The sequence below is a fragment of the Urocitellus parryii genome, chromosome 13 (assembly GCF_045843805.1).
Source record: "Urocitellus parryii isolate mUroPar1 chromosome 13, mUroPar1.hap1, whole genome shotgun sequence".
Lineage (NCBI taxonomy): Eukaryota > Metazoa > Chordata > Mammalia > Rodentia > Sciuridae > Urocitellus > Urocitellus parryii.
Window position 1 is genome coordinate 58500132 of NC_135543.1, and position 21261 is coordinate 58521392.

Consider the following 21261-nt stretch of genomic DNA (forward strand, 5'->3'; position numbering starts at 1 on the left):
GAGTAACCAAAAAAACAAAATTAAAACAATCTCATTTGTAATTACACCAGAAATATTCAAAATTGAATCCATATTAAAAACCACTTCCACCCCTAATCACAATGATCAGGTAGGGCTTATTCTAGTCATACCAGGACAGCGTAGCCCTGGTAAGTCAATTATTAAGATTTTACTCTGTATATTACAGGCTAATTGAGCTATATTCTAATAAATACTAACTGACATTTTAAAAGCATTTGGCAAACTTTGACATTTTTTCCTCAACTAAAAAACATTAACAATCTCACCAAAATTAAAACAGATAAGGTTGCAACAAATGAATATTTTAAAGGGTCTTAGCCAATGTAAAAATATATATGTATTAAAATATGTAAGATTAAATTATTGGGATCATGTGCATGTACAAATATGTAACAATGACTCTCACTATTACGTTTAATTATAAGGCACTAATAAAAATGTGGGAAAATAAAAGATAAAAATGCTTTATTCATTGATAATGATTGATAAGGCAATGAACACTTCATGTGGAAAATACAAATTAAGGAAGAACAATAATGCAAGTTATTACTAAGCTGGACTGATATAAAATAACTACATAAAAATTCAGTAACTGTCCTATGGACGGACCTATGATAATAAGATTGCTATAAAAGTAGGAGGAAGATCACATTTAAAGGCATAAATGCTTAAAAAAATAACTAGAAATAAATACTAGGGGTGGGGGGGAGAAGAACAAGACCAATGTGAAAAAAAACCATTAAACTTCCTTGAAGTCATTTAAAAATGAATGAGAGCACCACCCCAAATGAATGAAGCTCCAAAACAGGAGCCATGCATACCATGTTTGGAAAGGTTTCAGTATCATAAAAATGTCCAAGTTTTGTGGCATTCCAATCAAAGACCCAACGGAGTATTTTTTCCCTCTTTGCTTTGCTTTAAAAAAAAATTAAGTACTAAATTCATCTGGAAGAACTAAAGTATGAGAATCAACAAAGAAAATCTTCAAGGAAAAAGAATAAAGATGGGAACCTTGTATTGTCAACATACTAAAAGTTTTAAATTTAAAGCTAATAAACTCAAATTAGGGTGGTGCATTAAAAGACATTATCTGTAACACACTGAACAAAAGATTAACAGACAAAATTCTTTTAGGGCTTGAGTTATAACTCAGTGGTAGCACACTTGCCTGTCACACCAGAGGACCCAGTTTGATCCCCAGCAACATGTCCTGAAAAGTCTTTAAAATAAATATTTATTAATAATCCTACAAAAGGATGAAGGATGTGAAAAGACAACTTACAGAGGGGGAAAGCATGTCTTAGTTGAAAAATTTCAAGTTAATATGTTTAGCTGACCTTTTCTCTTGACAAAGAGAAGGGAGCGGGAGGAGTGGAACAGAAGGGAAGATTAGGGAGGATGAGACTGATCAAATCATGCATATGTAAGAATATGGCATAATGAATCCTACTATTATATATAATTATGTACCAATAAATTTGTAATAAATAAATTATTATATTTGTGGGATACAATTTGATAGGACTTACAAAATAAAAAATGAACAAATGATACTTGGAATAGCAACTTCATGTTTAAGACTCTGTGTCTATGCAAAAATGTCTCTTATGTAAAAGCTCTCTCTTGTCTAGCGAGGAGGTACACAGAACAGGGTAGAGGAGAGAGTGGCTACGAAGTCCCTGATCAAGCCCTCCAGAGACCAAGCAGGAAGCAGGTCTGATTTTCTTGCGCAGTTACCATGCATATATACTCAGACAGTAGCTAAGCAGATGACAGGCAGCCACCAATACAATTTTTGCTAACTGTCTTTGCAGCAACCAATCGAAGAGCAGGCTGTGGAATAAGCATAGGGACCGCAACACAGTTTCACACCCAGAGATGCACCTAGTGAGTAAGCGGTCTGCCACTCACATGCCCAGCACGAGAAGAGTGGCCTGCCACTCCAATGCCCTTAACATATGCCATGTATGCAGTACTTGATGCACTTGTCCCCACATTAAAGGTCATTCACTGATTGAGTATAAATAACAAAAACAGTGAAAAAATTTTTAAAACCTACAATGTTCATTAAATGAAGAAATGATTTAAAATCTTAGCTAAGACTACATTAATATGTAATAGTAAAATTAAAAATTGATAACAATAAAGTACACTGCTACATGTACTATAATTCTAAGGAAATAGTATGACCATATTTATATAAAAAACAAAAAAATACAAATCCATAAATTTTTTGTGTAGGCAGTTATTTAAAAGATATACATACGAGGTATCTGTAATTATAAAATATTTCACATAATTTTTTAAATTAAACATGACATATATGAATATGTCAAAATGAACCTCACCATTATGCATAACTATAAGGCACTAATCAGATTTTTTTAGAACTGATTTTGCTCATTTCTTTCTCAGTCAGTAACCAATTCCCTTAGATATAACCAGCATTTTGATTTAACAGTAAAATGTTTCACAAGCCTTTGAATTTCTTATGCATATAGTCATATTGTATGCAATCTTTTGTATCTAGCTCATTTTGCTCAACATAATGTCTGACAGTCATCCATGTTGTTGCACATATCAGTTTGTTCTTTTCAACTGCTAATGATGCTGTGTTAGTATGGATATATAGTTTGTGTGTCTGTTCAATCATTTATTTCCAATTTTTGGCAATTATGAATAAAGCTGCTATCAACATTAAAAGTAAATAAATAACAAATAAATTAGCCAGTTATTAGCCATGAGTAATAATATATGACCAAAGTTTATACATAAAGACAATATGCAACTATTTATGTCTGACATTGAAGATCATCTTTGGCATGCTAAAAGGAGAATTTAATTATGCTTACCTATGTCATTAATCACCGCTCTTATTTTGGAGACAAAAGGTCCAACTTCACTGGCATGCATTTTGGCTCTTTCTTTAAGATCAGCACCTGCAAAGTATTTTATTTACAAATATAATCTTGTTTTAAACAAATTTTAAGGCAAAGAATTGAAAATTTATTTAAAATTAATACAAAACTTTAAAAGTCAACTAATTTTTTCATCTATTAAAGGAACTAAATTACCTTTGTTTTCCTTCCCGATGACCACTCTCTACAAGAATAAAATATTGGTTTTTTGTACAGCTATTACATGTTTAAAGCAACACTTTTCAAGCTTTCTAGCTTCAGGACCCCTTCACTTTCTTAAAGTAAGAGACCGTGTTTGGATGATACCAGCAGTTATTCTAGTAGAAAGGAAAACTAAGAAATTTGAACGTAATTATTCACTAAAAATACAAATAAACACAGTCATATAAGCATAAATGACTACAGAGTGGTGCCAGCACCTTTGTTCTCACATTCATTCTACCTTCCCACCACCACCTTAGACTCATAAATGAGGGAGTATACAAGGCATACATGTGGCTATCTACTCTCTTTTTAATCCATAATAAATTAATTATGACCACACATGATATCAAGTATGGCTAGAGCTGGGGCACGTGAACTCACCCACTTCCCAGGGGAGTGAGAACTGGGGCTAACAAATCACATATCATACAGTCCATCAGTTCTCAGGTGTACAGAAAATCTCTATCATGTAACAAAAAATACTCAAGACAGCATTCAACAGAGCATATGCAGAACAGCAAAGAACTGTAAGTATTCTAAATATACATCAAAAAGAAAAAATAAAATTAGGCAACAGTTATTCAACAAAGTCACACACACAAAAAAAAAAAAAAAAGAAAAGAATTAACAGTATAAATACAGATAAATCCACTAAATAAAACATGTATTTACAGAAAGATACACAGGATAATAACCACTTACTAAGTTTTTAAAACAAGAATATTACCTAAAGGAAAAATAGACAAATGGAATTACTTCAGACTAACAGCTTCTACATAACAAAGAAAATAATCAAAAGAGTAAAGAGACAACCTGCAAAATGGGCAAAAATATGTGTAAACTATATAACCGGTAAGGGGTTAATGTGCAAAATATATAGAGACGCAAACAATAGCGAAAGAATAAATAATCTAAAAAAATGGCAAAGGATGTTAACAAAAACTTCTCATGAAAAGATGTATAAAATGTCAACAAGTATATGAAAAAATTTTCAGTATCACTAATCATCAGGGAAAATACAAAATTATAATTTTGTATCACCTCACACCAGTTAAAATGGCTATTATCAAAAATAAATGATAGCAAATGAAGAAAAGGGAATTCTTGAGCTCTATGAATAAGAATGCAAATTAGTACAGACATCATGGAGAAGTACAGGGAGGTTCCTCAAAACAACTATCAAGGCCCAGCAATCCCAGTACTGGGCAGGTGCATAGCTCCTAATCCACACTTTCATTTTGCACTGTTTGTTACCCACAGTCATGACAGTCCAAAAATATTAAGTAGAAAATTCCAGAAATAAACAAGAATTCCTAAGTTTTAAATTATGCACTACTTGAGTTGTATGATGAAACCTTGCTTTGTCCTGTTCCATCTCACCCCAGACATGAAGACCTAACTCTGGTTCTAACACATTCCCTTTTTCCCAGAGTAACCTCACTGTATACACAACACAATATTAGTCACTTAGGGGCTCAGTTTTGAGATTAACTGTTACAGACAAGCTGTTATTGTTCAAGTAGCCCCTATTTTACTTAACAATGGCCACAAACTATAAGAAAAGTGATGCTGACAATTCAGATATGCCACAGAAAAGCCATAAAGTACTCCCTTTAAGTGAAAGGTGAAAGTTCTCAATTAAAAAAAAAATCATATACTGAGGTTCCTAAGATCCACAGTATGAATAAATAGGAAAAAATATACATGTATTTGTTTTTACGTATTCATATATATTTACATACAGTCTTATTTAATTGTTTCACTGTTTTATTTAATAAACAACACACTTTTTCCAAACTGAAGGTTTGTAACAACTTGTGCCAAAAAGTCTTATCGGTGCCATTTTCTCAAATGCATATGCTCACTATGTGTCTCTGTGCCACCTTTTGGTAATTATCACATTTTGAACCTTCTCAGCACTTATATCTGTTAAGCTGATCTGTGATCAGTGATTTCTGATGTTATTATTGGGTCACCACAAAACAAGCTTTTATAAGACAAGCAAACTTAACTGGGACACAACATGCCCTCTGAGCATTCAAATGAAAATACGAATCATACACACATTGCTTACACTGAAGCACAGCTTAGGAAGGCATGTTGAAAACTAAGAAAAACCAGAAGTTAGGTCTCTTGGACAAAAGTTGTGGATGCAAAGAGAAAATTCTTAAAGGAAAGTCACAGTACTACTCCAATGAATAAACAAACGATATGAAAGTCAAAGAGCCTCATTACTGACATAGATAAAGTTCTAGTTGTCTGGATGGGGAAAAAAAAATCAAGCCAGCTACAACAATCCTTAATCCTAATCCAGAGCAAGGCCCTATCTCTCTTCAATCCACTGAAAGCTGAGGGGTGAGGAAGCTCTGGAAGAAAAGTCTGAAACTAGCCCAGAATGGTTCATAAGGTTTAAGGAAAGAAGACATCTCCACAGCATGAAGGTGAGGCAGCCAGTGTTGATGGAGAAGCTGCTGCAAGTTACCCAGAAGATCCAGCTCCGACCCCTCAGAAAGGTGGCTACACTGCCAGCAGGTCTGCAAACACAGATGAAACACCCTTCTCCTGGAAGAAGAGGCCATCTAGGATTTTCATAGAAAAGTAAAGTCATTTTCTGATTTCAAAGATTCAAAGGACAGGCTGACTCTCTTGTTAGGGAATAATGCAATTGGTGGTCGAATCCAATGCTCACTTTTGATCACTTCAAAACTCCTAGGGCCCTTGAAGAATTATATTAAATCTCTGCCTGTGCTTTATAAATAGAACAACAAAGTCTGAATGACAACACATCTGTCTACAACATCATTAAACCCAGTCTACTGTTAAGAACTATTGCTCAGGATTAAAAACAAAAAAGATTCCTACTCACTGACAATGTACATGGTCACCCAAGAGCTCTGATGGAAATGTACAATGATGCTGATGCCTGCTAACCAAAAATTTATTATGCAGCCCAAGGAGGATACAGTAGGCTGAGGCAAAAAGATCGTGAGTTCAAAGCCAGTCTCTGCAATGGTGAGGTGCTAATCAACTCAGAGAGACCCTGTCTCTAAATAAAACACAAAAAAATAGAGCTAGGGATGTGGCTTAGTGGTCAAGTGCCCTGAGGTCAATCACCAGTACAGCCCCACACAAAAATAATTTCCCCAAGACACATTATAATTAAAATGACTAACATACTGAGCAAGAATAAAATATTGAAAGCCTCGGGGCTGGGGCTGGGGCTGGGGCTCAGTGGTACAGTGGTTGCCTAGCATGTGTGAGGCACTGGGTTCAATCTCTGGCACCACATCAAAAAATAAAAACAAATAAAATAAAGGTATTGTGTTCATCTACAAATAAAAAACTATAAAAAAATATATTGAAAGCCTCAGAGGAAAATGTCACATTTAGAGGAAAGTCAATCATAATTATTCTAATTTTTCAGCAAATTCTAAAATCAAGGAGAGTGTGGAATGAATGTGAAATAAAATAACCATCAACCATGATTACTACATCCTGCAGAGCTGTCCTTCAGAGTTGAAGATGAAGTAGTTAAGCAAAATTAAAAGAATCCATGACTACTAAGCCACCACTACAGAAAATTCTTACATACTACAAACAAAAGAAATAAAAAACAGACCCCAAAGCACTCAAATAGTCAAATCTCACTTGAAAAACATCTAAGCAAATTAGAAACATGACCAAATTAAACATCAAAAATAAATCAAAATGGCAGGAATTAATAAACCTTTCTATATAATAACAATGAAGATAAATGGTCTCAACTTTCCAATTAGGAGGCATAGGGTGGCAGAATGGCTGAAACAACAAGATCCAATTACATGTTCTTTGCAAGACTCACCTTATAGGCAGACATACATATATTACAAATGAAGCCTGAAAACAAGCAGGAATAGCTACTTTTATATCTGACAAAGCAGACTCCAAGCCAAAATTAATCAGAAGAGACAAATAAGGTCACTTCATACTGGTAAAGGGAACAATCCAACAAAGTCTAATGATAGTAAATATTTATGCACATAATTACATAAAACAGATACAACTCAACTTAAGGATTCAGAGACTCCACTACAATAATACCAGGTAATTTCAACACACTTCTCCCACCAACAAATAGGTCATCCAGACAAGCTCAGTAAAGACTCATCAGACTAAAAATTATAAATCAAATGAATAGACATATATAGAATAATGCATCCAATAATGGCAGTATTCACTTCTTCTCAGCTACTCATGAAATCTCCAAAACAGATCACATTTTAGGTTACAAAGCAACTCTAAGCAAATAAATACTCTCTCTCTCTCTCTCTCTCTCTCTCTCTCTCTATATATATATATATATATATATTTCCTTGCATCTCATCTGATCATAATGGAATAAAGTTAGAAATCAACACACACACACACACACACACAAACACACACACGGCACCGAAACTATTTAAACACATGCACAGAGATTGAACAATACACTTCTAAATGATGAATAGGTGATAAAAGTCAGGGGAGACCATTAAAAATTGTTAGAAAGAAATGAGATCAGTGATAAAACATACCAAAACCTCTGGGACACTACGAAGGCAAGTCTAAGAGGAAAGTTTATTCCTGTGAGTACCTGAATGAGAGAATCCAAAAGATCCTTAAATAGACAACCTAATGATGTTCCTCAAGACCACAGGGGGAAAAAAAAGAACAAAAGAATTCCAAAATCAGTGGAAGAAAGGAAATAATTAAAATCAAGAAAGAATCAATGATATGCTGAATTTCTTAAAAAGCATGGGATCAATAGAGTTATTTAAAGAGACAAGCAAAATAGATAAACTCTTAGCCAAACTGATCCAAAGAAAAAGGGAGAAGATCCAAATTAATAAAATTAGAGATGAAAAAGGAGAAATCACCATGGGTATCAGAGAAATCTAAAGAATCATAAAAGACTACTTTGAAAACTTATATGCCAATAAATTGGAAAACCTAAAAGAAATGGATACATTTCTAGACACAAATGACCTGCCTAAATGGAACCAGGAAGATATAGAAAACCTAAACAGACCAAAAACAATCAATGAAACAGAAGCAGAAATTAAAAGATTTCCAATAGATAAAAAGCCCAGAGCCAAATGGATCTCCACTATATTCTACCAAACCTTCAGAGAACTAATGATAATGGTCCTCAAATTATTCCATGAAACAGAGTGAAACATTTCCAATTTCATTCAAAGAAGCCAGTTTTTATATCAAAACCAGATAAGAACAAATCAAGCAAGGAAAACTACAGACTAATATCCCTTATAAGCACAGATGTAAAAATCATTAAAAATGTATTAGCAAATCATATTTAACAACACATTAAGAAGATTACACATCATAACCAAGATGGTTTCATTCCAGAGATGCAAGGCTTAACATATGCAAATGAATAGATATAATTTACCACATGAATAAAATTAAGGACAAAAATCACAGTCATTTTCAAAAGATGTAAAAAAAGCCTTTGACAAAATTCAGCACCCATTCATGATGAAAACACTGAAAAAAAAACTAAGGATAGAAGGAACTTACCTCAACATCATAAGACTACATACAATAATCTCAAATCCAGCACCACAGTGAACAGGTTAAAACTGAAAGCTCTTCCTCTAAAATCTAGAATGAGACAAGGATCTCCACTCTTACCATTCTTATTCAATATAGTACCAGAAGTTCTAGCCAGAGAAATGAGACAAGAGACAGAAATAAAAGAAATACAAACGAGAAAGAAATAAGTCAAATTATCACTGTTTACACATAATATGATCCTAATCTTAGGAGATCTGAAAGGTTCCACCAGAAGACTTCCAGATTAATAAACAAATTCAGCAAAGTAGCAGGATACAAAATCAACACAGAAAAACAAGTAACAGCTTTCCTATACAACAATTAGCTAAAAAAGAAATTAGGAAAACAATTCCATTCACAATAACCTAAAAAAATAAATAAATATCTAGGAATAATCTAAGCAACAAGGAGAAAGACCTCTACACTGAAAATTTTAGAATACTGAAGAAAGAAATTGAAGAAGATAGTAAACCATGAAAAGAACTCCCATGTTTGTGGGTAGGCAGATTAATATTGATAAAAGGCCATATTACCCAAAGCAATATAGAGATTCAATGCAATCCCCATCAAAACACCAGTGACTTTCTTTACAGAACTAGGGACAAAAACTACTAAAATTTATTGAAAGACAAAATAGCCAAAGTAATTCTAAGAAAACTATACTGGAAGCATCACAATACCTGACATCAAATTACACTACAGAGGTATATGCATGGTACTGGCATAAAAACAGACACGCTGACCAATGGGACAAAGTAGAAGACACAGAGACAAATCCATATAGATACAGTCAACCAATTATTGACAAAGGCATGAAAAAATATGTTGGAGAAAAGACAGCAGTTTTAACAAATGTTGATGTGGAAACTGGTTATCCATACTAGGAAGAATAAGACTAGATCCCTATCTCTAATCCTGCACAAAAGTCAACTTAAAATGGATCAAAGACATAGATGTTAAAACAGATAACTTCACAATTCCTAGAATAAGACATAAGATGAACAGTCCCTACATACAGGTACAAGCAATGACTTCCTCAACAGGATTCCTACAGCTCAGGAAATAATTCCAAGGATTAATAATGAGATAGCATCAAATTAAAAAGCTTCTGCATAGCAAAGGAAATAATTCAGAGCATGAACTGGGAGGCTACAGAACAGGAGGAAATCTTTGCCAGCTATTCTGCTAAAAGATTAACATCCAAAATGTGTAAAGAACTCAAAAACTTTACCACCAGAAAAAGAAGTAACCCAATCAATTATTGGACAAATGAACTAAACAGATACTTCTCAAAAAGAGGAAATACAAATGGCCAACAAATAAATGAGAAAATATTCGACATCTTTGGCAATTAGGGATATGCAAATCAAAACTACACTGAGATTTCATCTCACTCCAGTTAGAATGTCAGCCATCCAGAACATAAGCAATAATAAATGCTGGAAAGGATTTGGGCAGGAAAGGAACATTTTTACATTATAAATGGGACTGTAAATTAGTACAATCACTATGGAAATCAGTATGGAGGTTCTTGAAAAGACTAAAAATGGAACTACCACATGACCCAGCTATAACAGTCCTTGGTATCTGTCCCAAAGAACTAAAGTCATCATACTATAATAATGCATGCATACCAATGTTGATAGAAGCACAAGTCACAATAGCCAAATAATCGAACCAGCCTAATGTCCATCAATGTTTGAATGGACAAAATAAATGTGGCATATACATCACAACAGAGTTCTATTCATCCATAAAGAATGAAATTATATCATTTACAGGAAAACAGATGTAACTTAAAAATATTATGTTAAGTGAAATAAGCCAAACTCAGAAAGGCAAAAGTCATATGGAGATCATATATGGAACTTAGACACAATAAAAAAAAAGAAGGAGGGTGCCAGTCTCATGAAAATAAGAGATCAGTAAAGTATATGAAAGGGACTGGGGAGGGAGAAGGACAGGGAAAGAGGAAATACTGGAGAAGGATACTGACCAAACTACGTTTTATATCATGTACATTTGCAAATATGTAACAACAAATCACACTATTAGATATAATTATAACACATCGATAAAGAATGGGAAATGGGGGAAGAAAGCACACCAAGAATAAATGCTGAAAGACAAAGAAAAAAGAAAATCGCAGAAGCTTACAAAGAAAAAAAGACAAATATCTTTAAAAAGAATAAGACTGCTGACTTCTTAATGGAAAATGGATGACATTTTTAACATGGGTAAAGAGAATATAGTAGTTTCTCTTTCCCACAACTGCTTTCTATACTTTTAGTTACATGCAGTTGGCCTCAATCCAACTTGAACAAAATCAGAGAAAAAAGAAAATACTTTCTCCATTTTAAATTGCACACTATTTTGAGTACCAAGACGAAATCTCACATCATCTTACTTCATCTCACCCAGAATGTGAATCATCCCTTTGTCCATCATATCCACACTGTATGCCTGTTAGTCACTCAGTAGCCATCTCCATCATCAGATCAACTGTCTTGGTATCGCAGTGCTTGTGTTTAAATAACCCTTATTTTACTTCATAATGGTCCCAAAGTATAAAAGTTGTGATGCTAGCAACTGAAATGTTCCAAAGAGAAGGTGTAAGCTATGAGGGCTACATTTAAGTGAAAAAGTGAGAGGTTTCAATATGGAAAAAAACAGTATACACAGGGTTCAATACTATCCACAGCTTCAGGCCTCCAGTGAGGATCTGGAAATGATTCTTCTTTGGATAAGAAGAAATATTAAAATTAGGCTTCTCAACTAAGCAAACATCCTTCAAAAATGATAGTTTGCCAGCATGGTGGTAGCAAACCTGTAATCCCAGCAGCTCTGGAGGCTGAGACAGGAGGACTGTGAGTTCAAAGCCAACCTCAGCAAAAGCAAGGTGCTAAGCAACTCAGTGAGACCCCGTCTCTAAATAAAACACAAAAATAGGGCTGGGGATGTGGCTCAGTGCCCAAGTTCAATCCCTAGTACCAAAACAAAATACCAATAGTGAAAGGCACCAAAAAACAGACATGGTAGAAAAGATAGCTTTTTCAACAAACGATGCTGGAAAAACTGGAAATTCACATGTAGCAAAATGAAATTAAACCCCTATCTCTCACCCTGCACAAAAGCAACTCAAAGTTTATCAAAGACTTAGACACTAAAACACAGACCCTGTGTCTAACAGAAGAAAAGGCCCAAATCTCTACCATGTCGGCTTAGGAACCAGGTTCCTTAACAGGACTCCTAAAGCACAAGAAGTAAAATCAAGAATCAATAAACAGGATGGAATCAAACTAAACAGCTTCTTCACAGCAAAGGAAACATAACGTGAAGAGACAGCCTACAGAATAGGAGAAAATCTTTACCAATCTCCAGCATATATAAAGAGCTTGCAGGCTGGAATTGTGGCTCAGTGGTAGAGCACTTGCTTAGCATGTTTGAGGCAATGGATTCAATTCTCAGCACAGCATACAAATAAATGAATAAAATAAAGGTCCATTAACATCTAAAAAAAATGTTTAAGAGAAAATAATTCAAAAAACTCAACACCAAAAAAGCAAACAACCCAATCAATAAATGGGCTAAGGAAGTGAACAGACCCTTCACAGAAGATACACAATTGATGGACAAATATATTTTAAAAAAATCAATCTCTAGTAATTATAGAAATGAAAATCAAAACTGCTCTAAGGTTTCATCTCCAGTCAGAATGGTAATTATCAGGAATACAAGCAACAGTAAGTGTTGGCGAGGATGGGGGAGGGGGAGGCACACTCTGGAACATTGCTAGAGGGACTGCAAATTGGTGCAGCCAATCTAGAAAGCAGTATGAAGAATCCTTGGGAAACTGGGAGTGGAACCACCACCACTTTACCCAGTTATCCCACTCCTTGTTATACACAAAGGACTTGAAATCAGCATACGACAGTGACACAACCACACTGACGTTTCTACCAGCTCAATTTACATTAGCTAAACTAAAGAACCAACCTAGGTGCCCTTCAACAGATGAATGGAATAAAAAATTGTGAGATATATATATATATATATATATATATATACACACACACACACACACACACATACATACACATACAGTGATATATTACTCAGCCTTAAATAAGAATGAAATTATGGCATTTTCAGGTAAATGGGTGGAGTTGGAGAATATCATGTGAAGCAAAATAAGCCAATCCCAAAGAACCAAAGGCTAAATGTTTTCTCTGATATGCAGATGCTAATCCACAATAAGGGGTTGGGGTAGGGAAGAAGAGAGGTACTTTGGATTAGGCCGAGGGGAATGAATGAATTGGACATTATCACCCTATGTGCAGAGATGATTACACAACCTGTATAACTCGACATCATGTACAACCAGAAGAACGAGAAGTGATACTTCATTTATGTATGATGTGTCAAAATGGATTCTGTCATGTATAACTAATTAGAATTTTTAAAAAGAAAAAAATGATAATGAAATAAAGACATTTACACACACACACATAATTTTTCACCATAGGTCCACTATTTTTAAGAGCTGTAGCTTAAAATGCAAGGGTGCATAATGGCTAAGGTAAAGGGATAAAAAAAATATGCAAACACTAACCAAATGGAAACCTGTAAAGATATCCTAATTTTGAAAAAGTAAATCTAAGGTTAGAAACATAACTCAAGCTAGAGGGTCGCTATATAGTAATAAGTAAGATTATCTACTAAAAGTCATAAAAATTCTAAATTACCAATAGACAAAAGACAGCCCCCAATATACATAAATCAAAGACTTATAGAACCTGAAATAAAAAGTGACAAATCACTATCACAGTAGATTTCTAACAGACTCTCTTAGTAACTGACAAAACAAGCAGGCAAATATCCTTATCAAATATTAAGAAATAAAAAATAGGGAAGAAAGAAATAGAGAAAACTAGGAAGTCCAAGACCATGGCACTATCAAGGGCTTCATGCTATTTCAACTCATGCAGGGAAGGGGAAAAGCAAGGGGAGAGTCAGGGAAGAGAACACAAGAGGAGAAGCTTCAGTGTATAAAAACCTACTCTCAAGGCAGTTAACTGAGCCCTGGGTTACTACCACAAGAATTAACCCAGTCCTAAAAGAAAGGCATAATTTAACCAAGCACAGGGTGGACACTGGTACTCTCAAGGCTTAAGTAGAAGGGTACCAAGTTCAAGGCTGCATGGACAACTTAGAGAGACTCTCTCAGCACCCTGGGTTCAAGCCCCAATACTGAAAAAGACAAAATAGTATAATCCCTTATTGACTTAATCATTTCTTAAAGACCAAATCCCAAAATCACCACAATCAAATTTCAATGTTATGTTTAGAATAAATCATATTCAAACCACAGCAACTTTCCTGTAACTTTTTTCCTCATATAACCAGTGTCGATATCTTAAAATCGTTTGTTAGCCTTGTCAGTTTCTTGCATCCACATATGTATATAACTGAATTAGTTTTTATTCAATTTCCTGTAACTATAAAGTGGCAGTTTTTTCCAGACTGAACTTTCATTACAAGCATTATTAGCACAGAGTTGACTAAAGCATAAATATATTGTGAAACTGCTATTAAATGCTGAGTGTAAACATCTACCAATAATGCATCGGAATTAATTACCATCTCCTCTCTTCCCATTACTTCATATACCCATGGATAATGATGCCACTAATACCAAATTGTTTTCCAAAGTGGTCTTCTCTGCACACTGCCACCAGCAGTGCACTGCTCCACCTGATCTCCAGTACGTGGCCCTGCCATACTTACTGTGATGGTTACCTTCATGTGTTAACATGATTAAGCAGATCAAAGGGTGCATCTAGGAGGGCATTTCAGGATGAGATGAACATTTCAATTTGGGGTTTGAAGAACCGTGCTCCCAATGTGGTTGAACATCATCTAATCTATTGAGGGCCTGAAAAGGAAGAGGAAGAAGGAATTCAGCCCTCTTTCCCCCTGCTTTATTGCTTGAACTCATTTCATCTTTTTCTGCCTTTGGACTGGAATTTACATTGTTGGCTCCCCTGGTTCTCAGGCATTTAGACTTGGACCAACTATACCCCTGGCTTTCCAAGGTCTCCAGCTTGCAGGTGTAGATTTTGGAACTTCTCCATCTGCATAATTGGATGAGCAATTCCTCATAATAAATCTCCTTTTATATCCTATTGGTTCTGTTTCTCTTGAATCCTGACTTATTAAACTGGGCCAACCTAGTGGATGAGAAATTAGCTACATTTTCCACAGTAGCAAAAGATGAAACTGCTCCCAAGTTTGTGAGCCTTATGGTGCTGTGAGTGAAGTCATAACTTCTCAATCATTCCAGTGTTTGTATACATCTGGTACTAATTCGAGCACCCTGGTCTTTCCTGAGCCCACTCCACAAGGGTTTTATTCCCTCCATTCAAACCAAAGATCAAGATAAGATGACCAATGACTTTCACACAGCTAAATTTCCAACTAGATAGAGCACTAGATAGAGCATATGCTCTGTGTATCCCAGGATGAGCCCACCTAAGATCAGGAAAGTAGTATGTTGTTTTCCTTTCCTGTGCTGCTCCTAAGAGGTGATTGTATCAGGGCTTTCCTGGTCCCATAAAATGAGCTGGGAAAGTATCCTCTTCTTCTCTATGTATAAAAAAGTGCAATCTCTTCCGTGAACATTTGGGTAACACCGTTATGGTTTAGAAATGAGATGTCCCCCAAAAGTTCATGTGTGAGAACGTTCAGAAGTGAAATAATTAGACTATGAGTTGGATTAATACACTGATATGAATTCACTGTGGCAACGGTAGACAGATAGGTTGCAGCTGAAGGAAGTAGGCTACTGGGAGCACAAACTGGGATTCATAGTTTGTCCCCGGTGAGTTGAGCTCTCTCTCCGCACTTCCTCGATGCCAAGCTCAGCTCAGAACTGCTTTCCTCTGCCACGTGCTTCCACCATATTCTGCTTCACTTGAGGCTCAGAGACATGGAGTCGGTCAACCATGGACATAAGCTCTGAAACCGTGAGCCAAAAGAAACTTCACCTCCTCTAAGTTGTTCTTATCAGGTCTTTTGATCAGACCAATGAAAAGCTGACTAAAACAGTTCTCAAAGCCAGGTGCTTTTTGTGTGGAAAGATGTTTAACCACAGCATACTGTTCTGGGATTACTAAAATTTTCTAGTAAGTCAGTTTGGGGCAAGTTTTATTTTCTAGTAATTTATACATCCCACCTAAAATCCTGAATATTTACTAGAATAATTTCGTTCTCAATATTATCTTACCTATTTTGTATTTGTTCCCTCACCCATGATTAATCTTGCCAAATGTCTATTTGTCTTTTCAAAGAATCAGATAGACTTTATTCTCCTGATTACTGAATTTGTGTTTTCCATGTCATTAGTTTAGACTCACTTCACTTCCTTCTACACTATTTTGAGTTTATTCTGTAGTTATTTCTGTCACTGAAATTGGATGCTTAGTTTATTCATGTAAGCCTTTCTTCTTTCCTAAAACACAGTGTATCACACCTGTAACTGTATTCCACAACTTTTAAAGTGTTTCTGTAGGCAACTGGTTCTAAATATTTTCTAATTTCCATTTAGATTCATTTGCTGAGCTGCAAGTTATTTCCAAGTTATCTTAAAATTTCCCAATGTAAGAGACTGTACTTAATTATCTTTTTTTAAATGAGTTATACTATAACTGCCTAGGGTGACAGAATGTGCTCCAATGATTGCAGTTCTTTGAAATCTGTGGATGTTTGTTTCATGGCCTAGCAGACAGTTAATTTCATAAATATTCCATGTGTACTTGAAAAGAATTCCTTGTCATCAACCACTACGAAAAATGAACCATATACGTGCCTAACATTAACCCTCAGCAGACTAGGCAAAATAGCCAACACTCTAGAAGAAGGGGCCAATGGACTCTTGATTTTGTTTAATATTTACTCATTTTACAAATAATGTAAGGAAAAGTAAAAAGAAGGTGAAAATTATTAGTAAACATAACAAAAAATTAAACACAGCAAAACTGTATTTTATTATACACCTTCCTGGTATATGCATGTAAATCTATATTCACACACCCTACATATACATACACATATGCAAATATACGCGTATATGCTCACAAATATACCCAAACACACATAAAGGGATGAGTCATTTGAATCAAACTGTTTAACTCATGCATGAACCTGGAATACACAGGTTTATAAAGACTGACTTTATAAATATTTCAATAGATATATTTCAAATGTATCTCTAATAGATATATATTTACTCTTGGTTCATCTTGCACTTGCAATGTAGAAATGCAGTGCTTTTGAAATGATGATGGCTCAATTTTGTTGAGAAGAAAGTGGAAGACTTTGATCCCTGACTTCAAAATATTTTCACTGTTAGATTTATAAAGTCAGAATAATCAAGCCAATGATTAGTTTTTATTTCTGTGCCATCTATTTCTTTCCCATCCCCTTTGTACACACATTTGCCTTCCTATATGTAAGTTACAAGCTACATAATGTAAATGTTCATGCAGACACCACAGAAGATTTAGGAATACTATTGTACACATCCTCTTAGCAAAACCATGAGGTCCTTCCCATTGCCTTTGGAGGCTCCACAAAAGCAGAGGTTATTTCTGACTTATTTATGGCTACATCCCCAGATCCTAGAACTGTACCTGACATGTAGAAGGCACTTCAAAAAAAATAAAGAATGAATGAAATACATGTTTTCTTGTTAATTGGGCCCCAATGAAAACAGGTGAGAGCAGAAATTTTTAAAATCCGTAAATACTAACCATCTATTGAATATGACCTTCAACTTAGCATCTATGCCTCTTATTATGTTTCCTAATGTTGCCTTATTTTTGTTCTGGCGTCTGCCCTCATTATTTCCTCATCCACATATTGGAAAAATTAACCTACCCCCCACCCCTAGGGGTGGGCCCCAGTTGACTTGAGCTAATCAGGATAGTCCATTCTCCTAAGCAGTCAGACCAAGATCTGCCTGAGAGCTACAGGTTTCAGATTGGAAGTATTCTCTGCCCATCAACAAGGTCATATGTGGATGTAAAGCCCAGAACTGCAGAAGCTTCAGGCTACCAAGCTGAGGATAAAGCTCAAATACAGAGGAAAGACAAAGGAATTACAGAAAAATTCAGACTCTCTGGATTCAGGCAATCCTAACAGCCTTACAGTTTAAGTCAATTTTGATCATTTTTTCTGTTATGACAATGAGAACTCACCATCTCCTAGATGATGATTTATGAATGATAAATTGGTTCTGCTTCAATTCTTATCTCTTCTCAATAAACGGATCTTGATTGGTAGAGACTGTTATTAGTCTCAATTATTACAGGAAATTTCAGGATAAAATTTGGACTAGGAGGAACCAAGTGATGTCAAAGAGCATTGCCTTCTTGGTAAGACATGACTACCCTCACAGCTTCTCGAGCACTAAATTAACACACACCTCCTCATCTAGGATCCGAAGTCACATTTAACTCCCATTCAATATAAAACTTGAATCTTTAAAAATTATCAAGTAAATTTTTTATAGTACCTCCACAGTTGGTAAAAGAACACTGTCATCGAATTCTATCAGAATTTAAGACTCTAATAAACAGGACTTCATTTTTTTTCCTTAAAATAAAGTATCCTTTTACCAACCAAACCAAAATCTCCCACTCTGTCCAGCACCCCAGCCTCACTGGCATACTTCAAAGCTTCTCTACTAAAAGTGACATCAGTTCTCCCTCTCCACAAGGACAGGATCAATTCCATACACATGCAAACTGTGGTAACCTCTCCATCTTGAAAATGCCTCAATAACCACTCATACACACCTAGGTATCATCACATTTCTATGAATATGAAATGATGCCCAGGAGGTACTGCTAACTACAAAACACATATGCACACACACTGCAACTTATGTAAGAAAGAATGTAAGTAGGTTAATAAGTGGATATATCCTTAATTTTGCAAAAGGAAGCATATGAAGTATAATCTAGAAACTAATGACATCCATTAACTCCCTTAAGGATGAGAACTAGAGGAAAGGGATTGGAAAGAGCAAGATACTTCTCTTATCTCTAACTAGTTTTGACTTTTGAAACCAAAGTTAATATTTTATGTATTGAAAATAAAATTAACAAGAGTACATACACCTAACTTTAATTTCAATAAATAAAACAACTACAATGAAGGAGAAATAACATAAGTAACTTTCAAAACAATACTGCTAGTATCACCTATGATTACAGATCATATACTCTCAGTCTAAATAAATAAATAATAAGCTCTGGTTAGAGGGTTTTGGATCAGCAATTTGTTTGTCAGAGTGGTTTGGATCAGCAATTCTGAAACTCCTTCTGAGTATGACAGGACTGAGCTGGCAATACAAATAAGGAACGGGAGAAGAGAAGATTCGAACTCTGCGGTGTTGAACTAGAAACACAGGTGTCATATGAACTCATGGTTTTCAATGTATAAATAAAGAATTGATTTAAATACATGTGTATGTATATAATATAGAATTTATCTATTTCTTAGCTCTGTCTCAGGAAAGGGCCTAGTAGCAAAGACAATGAAACAATAATGAGCACATGGAGCACCTAGACCTTGATTCCTCAAACCCCATTCCCCACTAAACAAAACCAGACACCTGCAACTTGGACTGAGATGGAGTAATGGCACTGGACCATCTCCTCCAAACACATGAAAGGATTGCTTTTAACGTGAGTAAATTAGATTGGCATTTTTTAAAAAAATATTTTTTCAGTTATACATGGGCAGAATATCTTTATTTTCTTTATTTATTTTCATGTGGTGCTGAGGATTGTACCCAGGATCTCATGTGTGTGAGGCGAGCGCTCTACCACTGAGCCACAACCCCAGTTCTAGATTGGCATTTAATAACCATGTTGCCTTTACTTTTATGGAGAATATAAAAATACTGACTACCTTCATCTATCTCAATCTTATTTTGTCCCCAAAAGTCCAAAGTTACTCACATGGAAATTCTCCTCAGGGCGGTTTTGGAAACCATAAACCTCAAGATCATTCTAATTGGTACTCACTTTCCAATCTAACATTCATCCACATGAGCTGTCACTCAACAAAATATTTCTTGAACTATGAGTAGTCCAGCTGTTTGCAGATCAGTGAACACTTTTACTACAGGCCAAGACATAACACCTCCACAGCCAGGCCTCTCTGGCTTCTTCCCTCCGCCCAATGTCTCTCACCCTGGCTCCTGCAGCTGCAGAGGGGCCAGGTTCCAGGGAATGGACTGGTTTAAGCAAAGAGGAGAGAAAATAACTGAGTCAGGACCATGGGTCAGTAAACAGCAGCCGAGACAGGCCAGTCTTACCCAAGCGTGAGGTATGAAAAGAGTGAAAATTTAATCTAACTTAAGGTTCAGAGACTGGACCTCTGGGATGTGAATAGGATTAGATAAGGTCATCAGGGTGCAGCCACTTAATGAATCCGATAATTTTACATGAAGATGGAGAAAGACCAGAAGATACATACACACACATACTCCCTGCCTCTTGCCATGAGATGCTCTGCACTACCTCAGCACGCTGTTAGCAAGAAGACCATCATCGAAAGAGGCTCCTAGACCCTGCATCTCCGGAACTGTTAGCCAAAATAAATCTTTTCTTTATAAAGTATCCTGACCCAAGTGTTTTGTTACAATAACACAAAATGGACTACTAATACAGCCCTCAAGAATGGTCTTCACTTTTCTAAAGGGTTTTAAAAGTAAAATAAGGAATATGTGACGAAGTTTGTAAGGTGGCCAAAAGCCTAAAATATCTGGCCTATGACTGAAAAATGTTTGCTGATAGCCAGAATAATGCCACTTCCCAGAGAAACCCCTAAGAAAGCAAATGCCGCTGCTCAAGATCAACTGCCAAGAATCGACTAATAAAAAGCTCACTTTTTTCTAAGTTGTTTAACTCTGCTTTTCTAGCTGGAGCTCTCCCAATCCTGACCCAGCTCAAGAGCTGGCTCAGCCTGCTTCTCGGAAGACCCTCTTGCTCCTCGTTGCCCCAAGACCCTCCTTGGAGTGAGGGGACTAAGGGAAAATAGCTCAGGTCTTCTGATCACCTGTCCACCTTCTAGAGCAGCCTATTCTCTGCTCACCCCCAAGCAACTCTGCTCTTCCAAAGCATCTCTGTTATTGGAGGCAGTGAAAGAACTGAGAATCCATTTGGACCTGTGTCTAAATCACATTTCCAAATCGTTTTAACAGTAAGTAATTAAACTGATACTTTAATCCACACCAGTCCCCCACTTCAAATTCATGAGGGGAAGAGAGGGGTCAGCTTTTACTGGTACCCTAGTTATAATCTCCCATCTGTGAGACTGACACTATTTCAAGAACAAGTCATTCTTCTTAACCACACAAGCCACCTACACATGTCCTGTGTAACAAAGCTCATTTTATTTAATCATGACACTTTGCCAATGTTACTCCTCACCATTCAAAACTGTTAACACA

The 21261-nt window shown here is 35.8% G+C and overlaps 1 protein-coding gene across 2 annotated transcripts in view; it reads right to left on the reverse strand.

The window, feature by feature from the left end:
• Nucleotides 1–21261, reverse strand: part of LOC144249990 (methylglutaconyl-CoA hydratase, mitochondrial) — a 129770-nt gene that overhangs the window by 90692 nt on the left and 17817 nt on the right. For both annotated transcript variants that reach the window (XM_077792256.1, XM_077792255.1), the window contains one exon: nt 2874–2960. In XM_077792256.1, coding sequence (XP_077648382.1) covers nt 2874–2960 — 87 coding nt within the window. The remainder of the gene's footprint in view (nt 1–2873; nt 2961–21261) is intronic.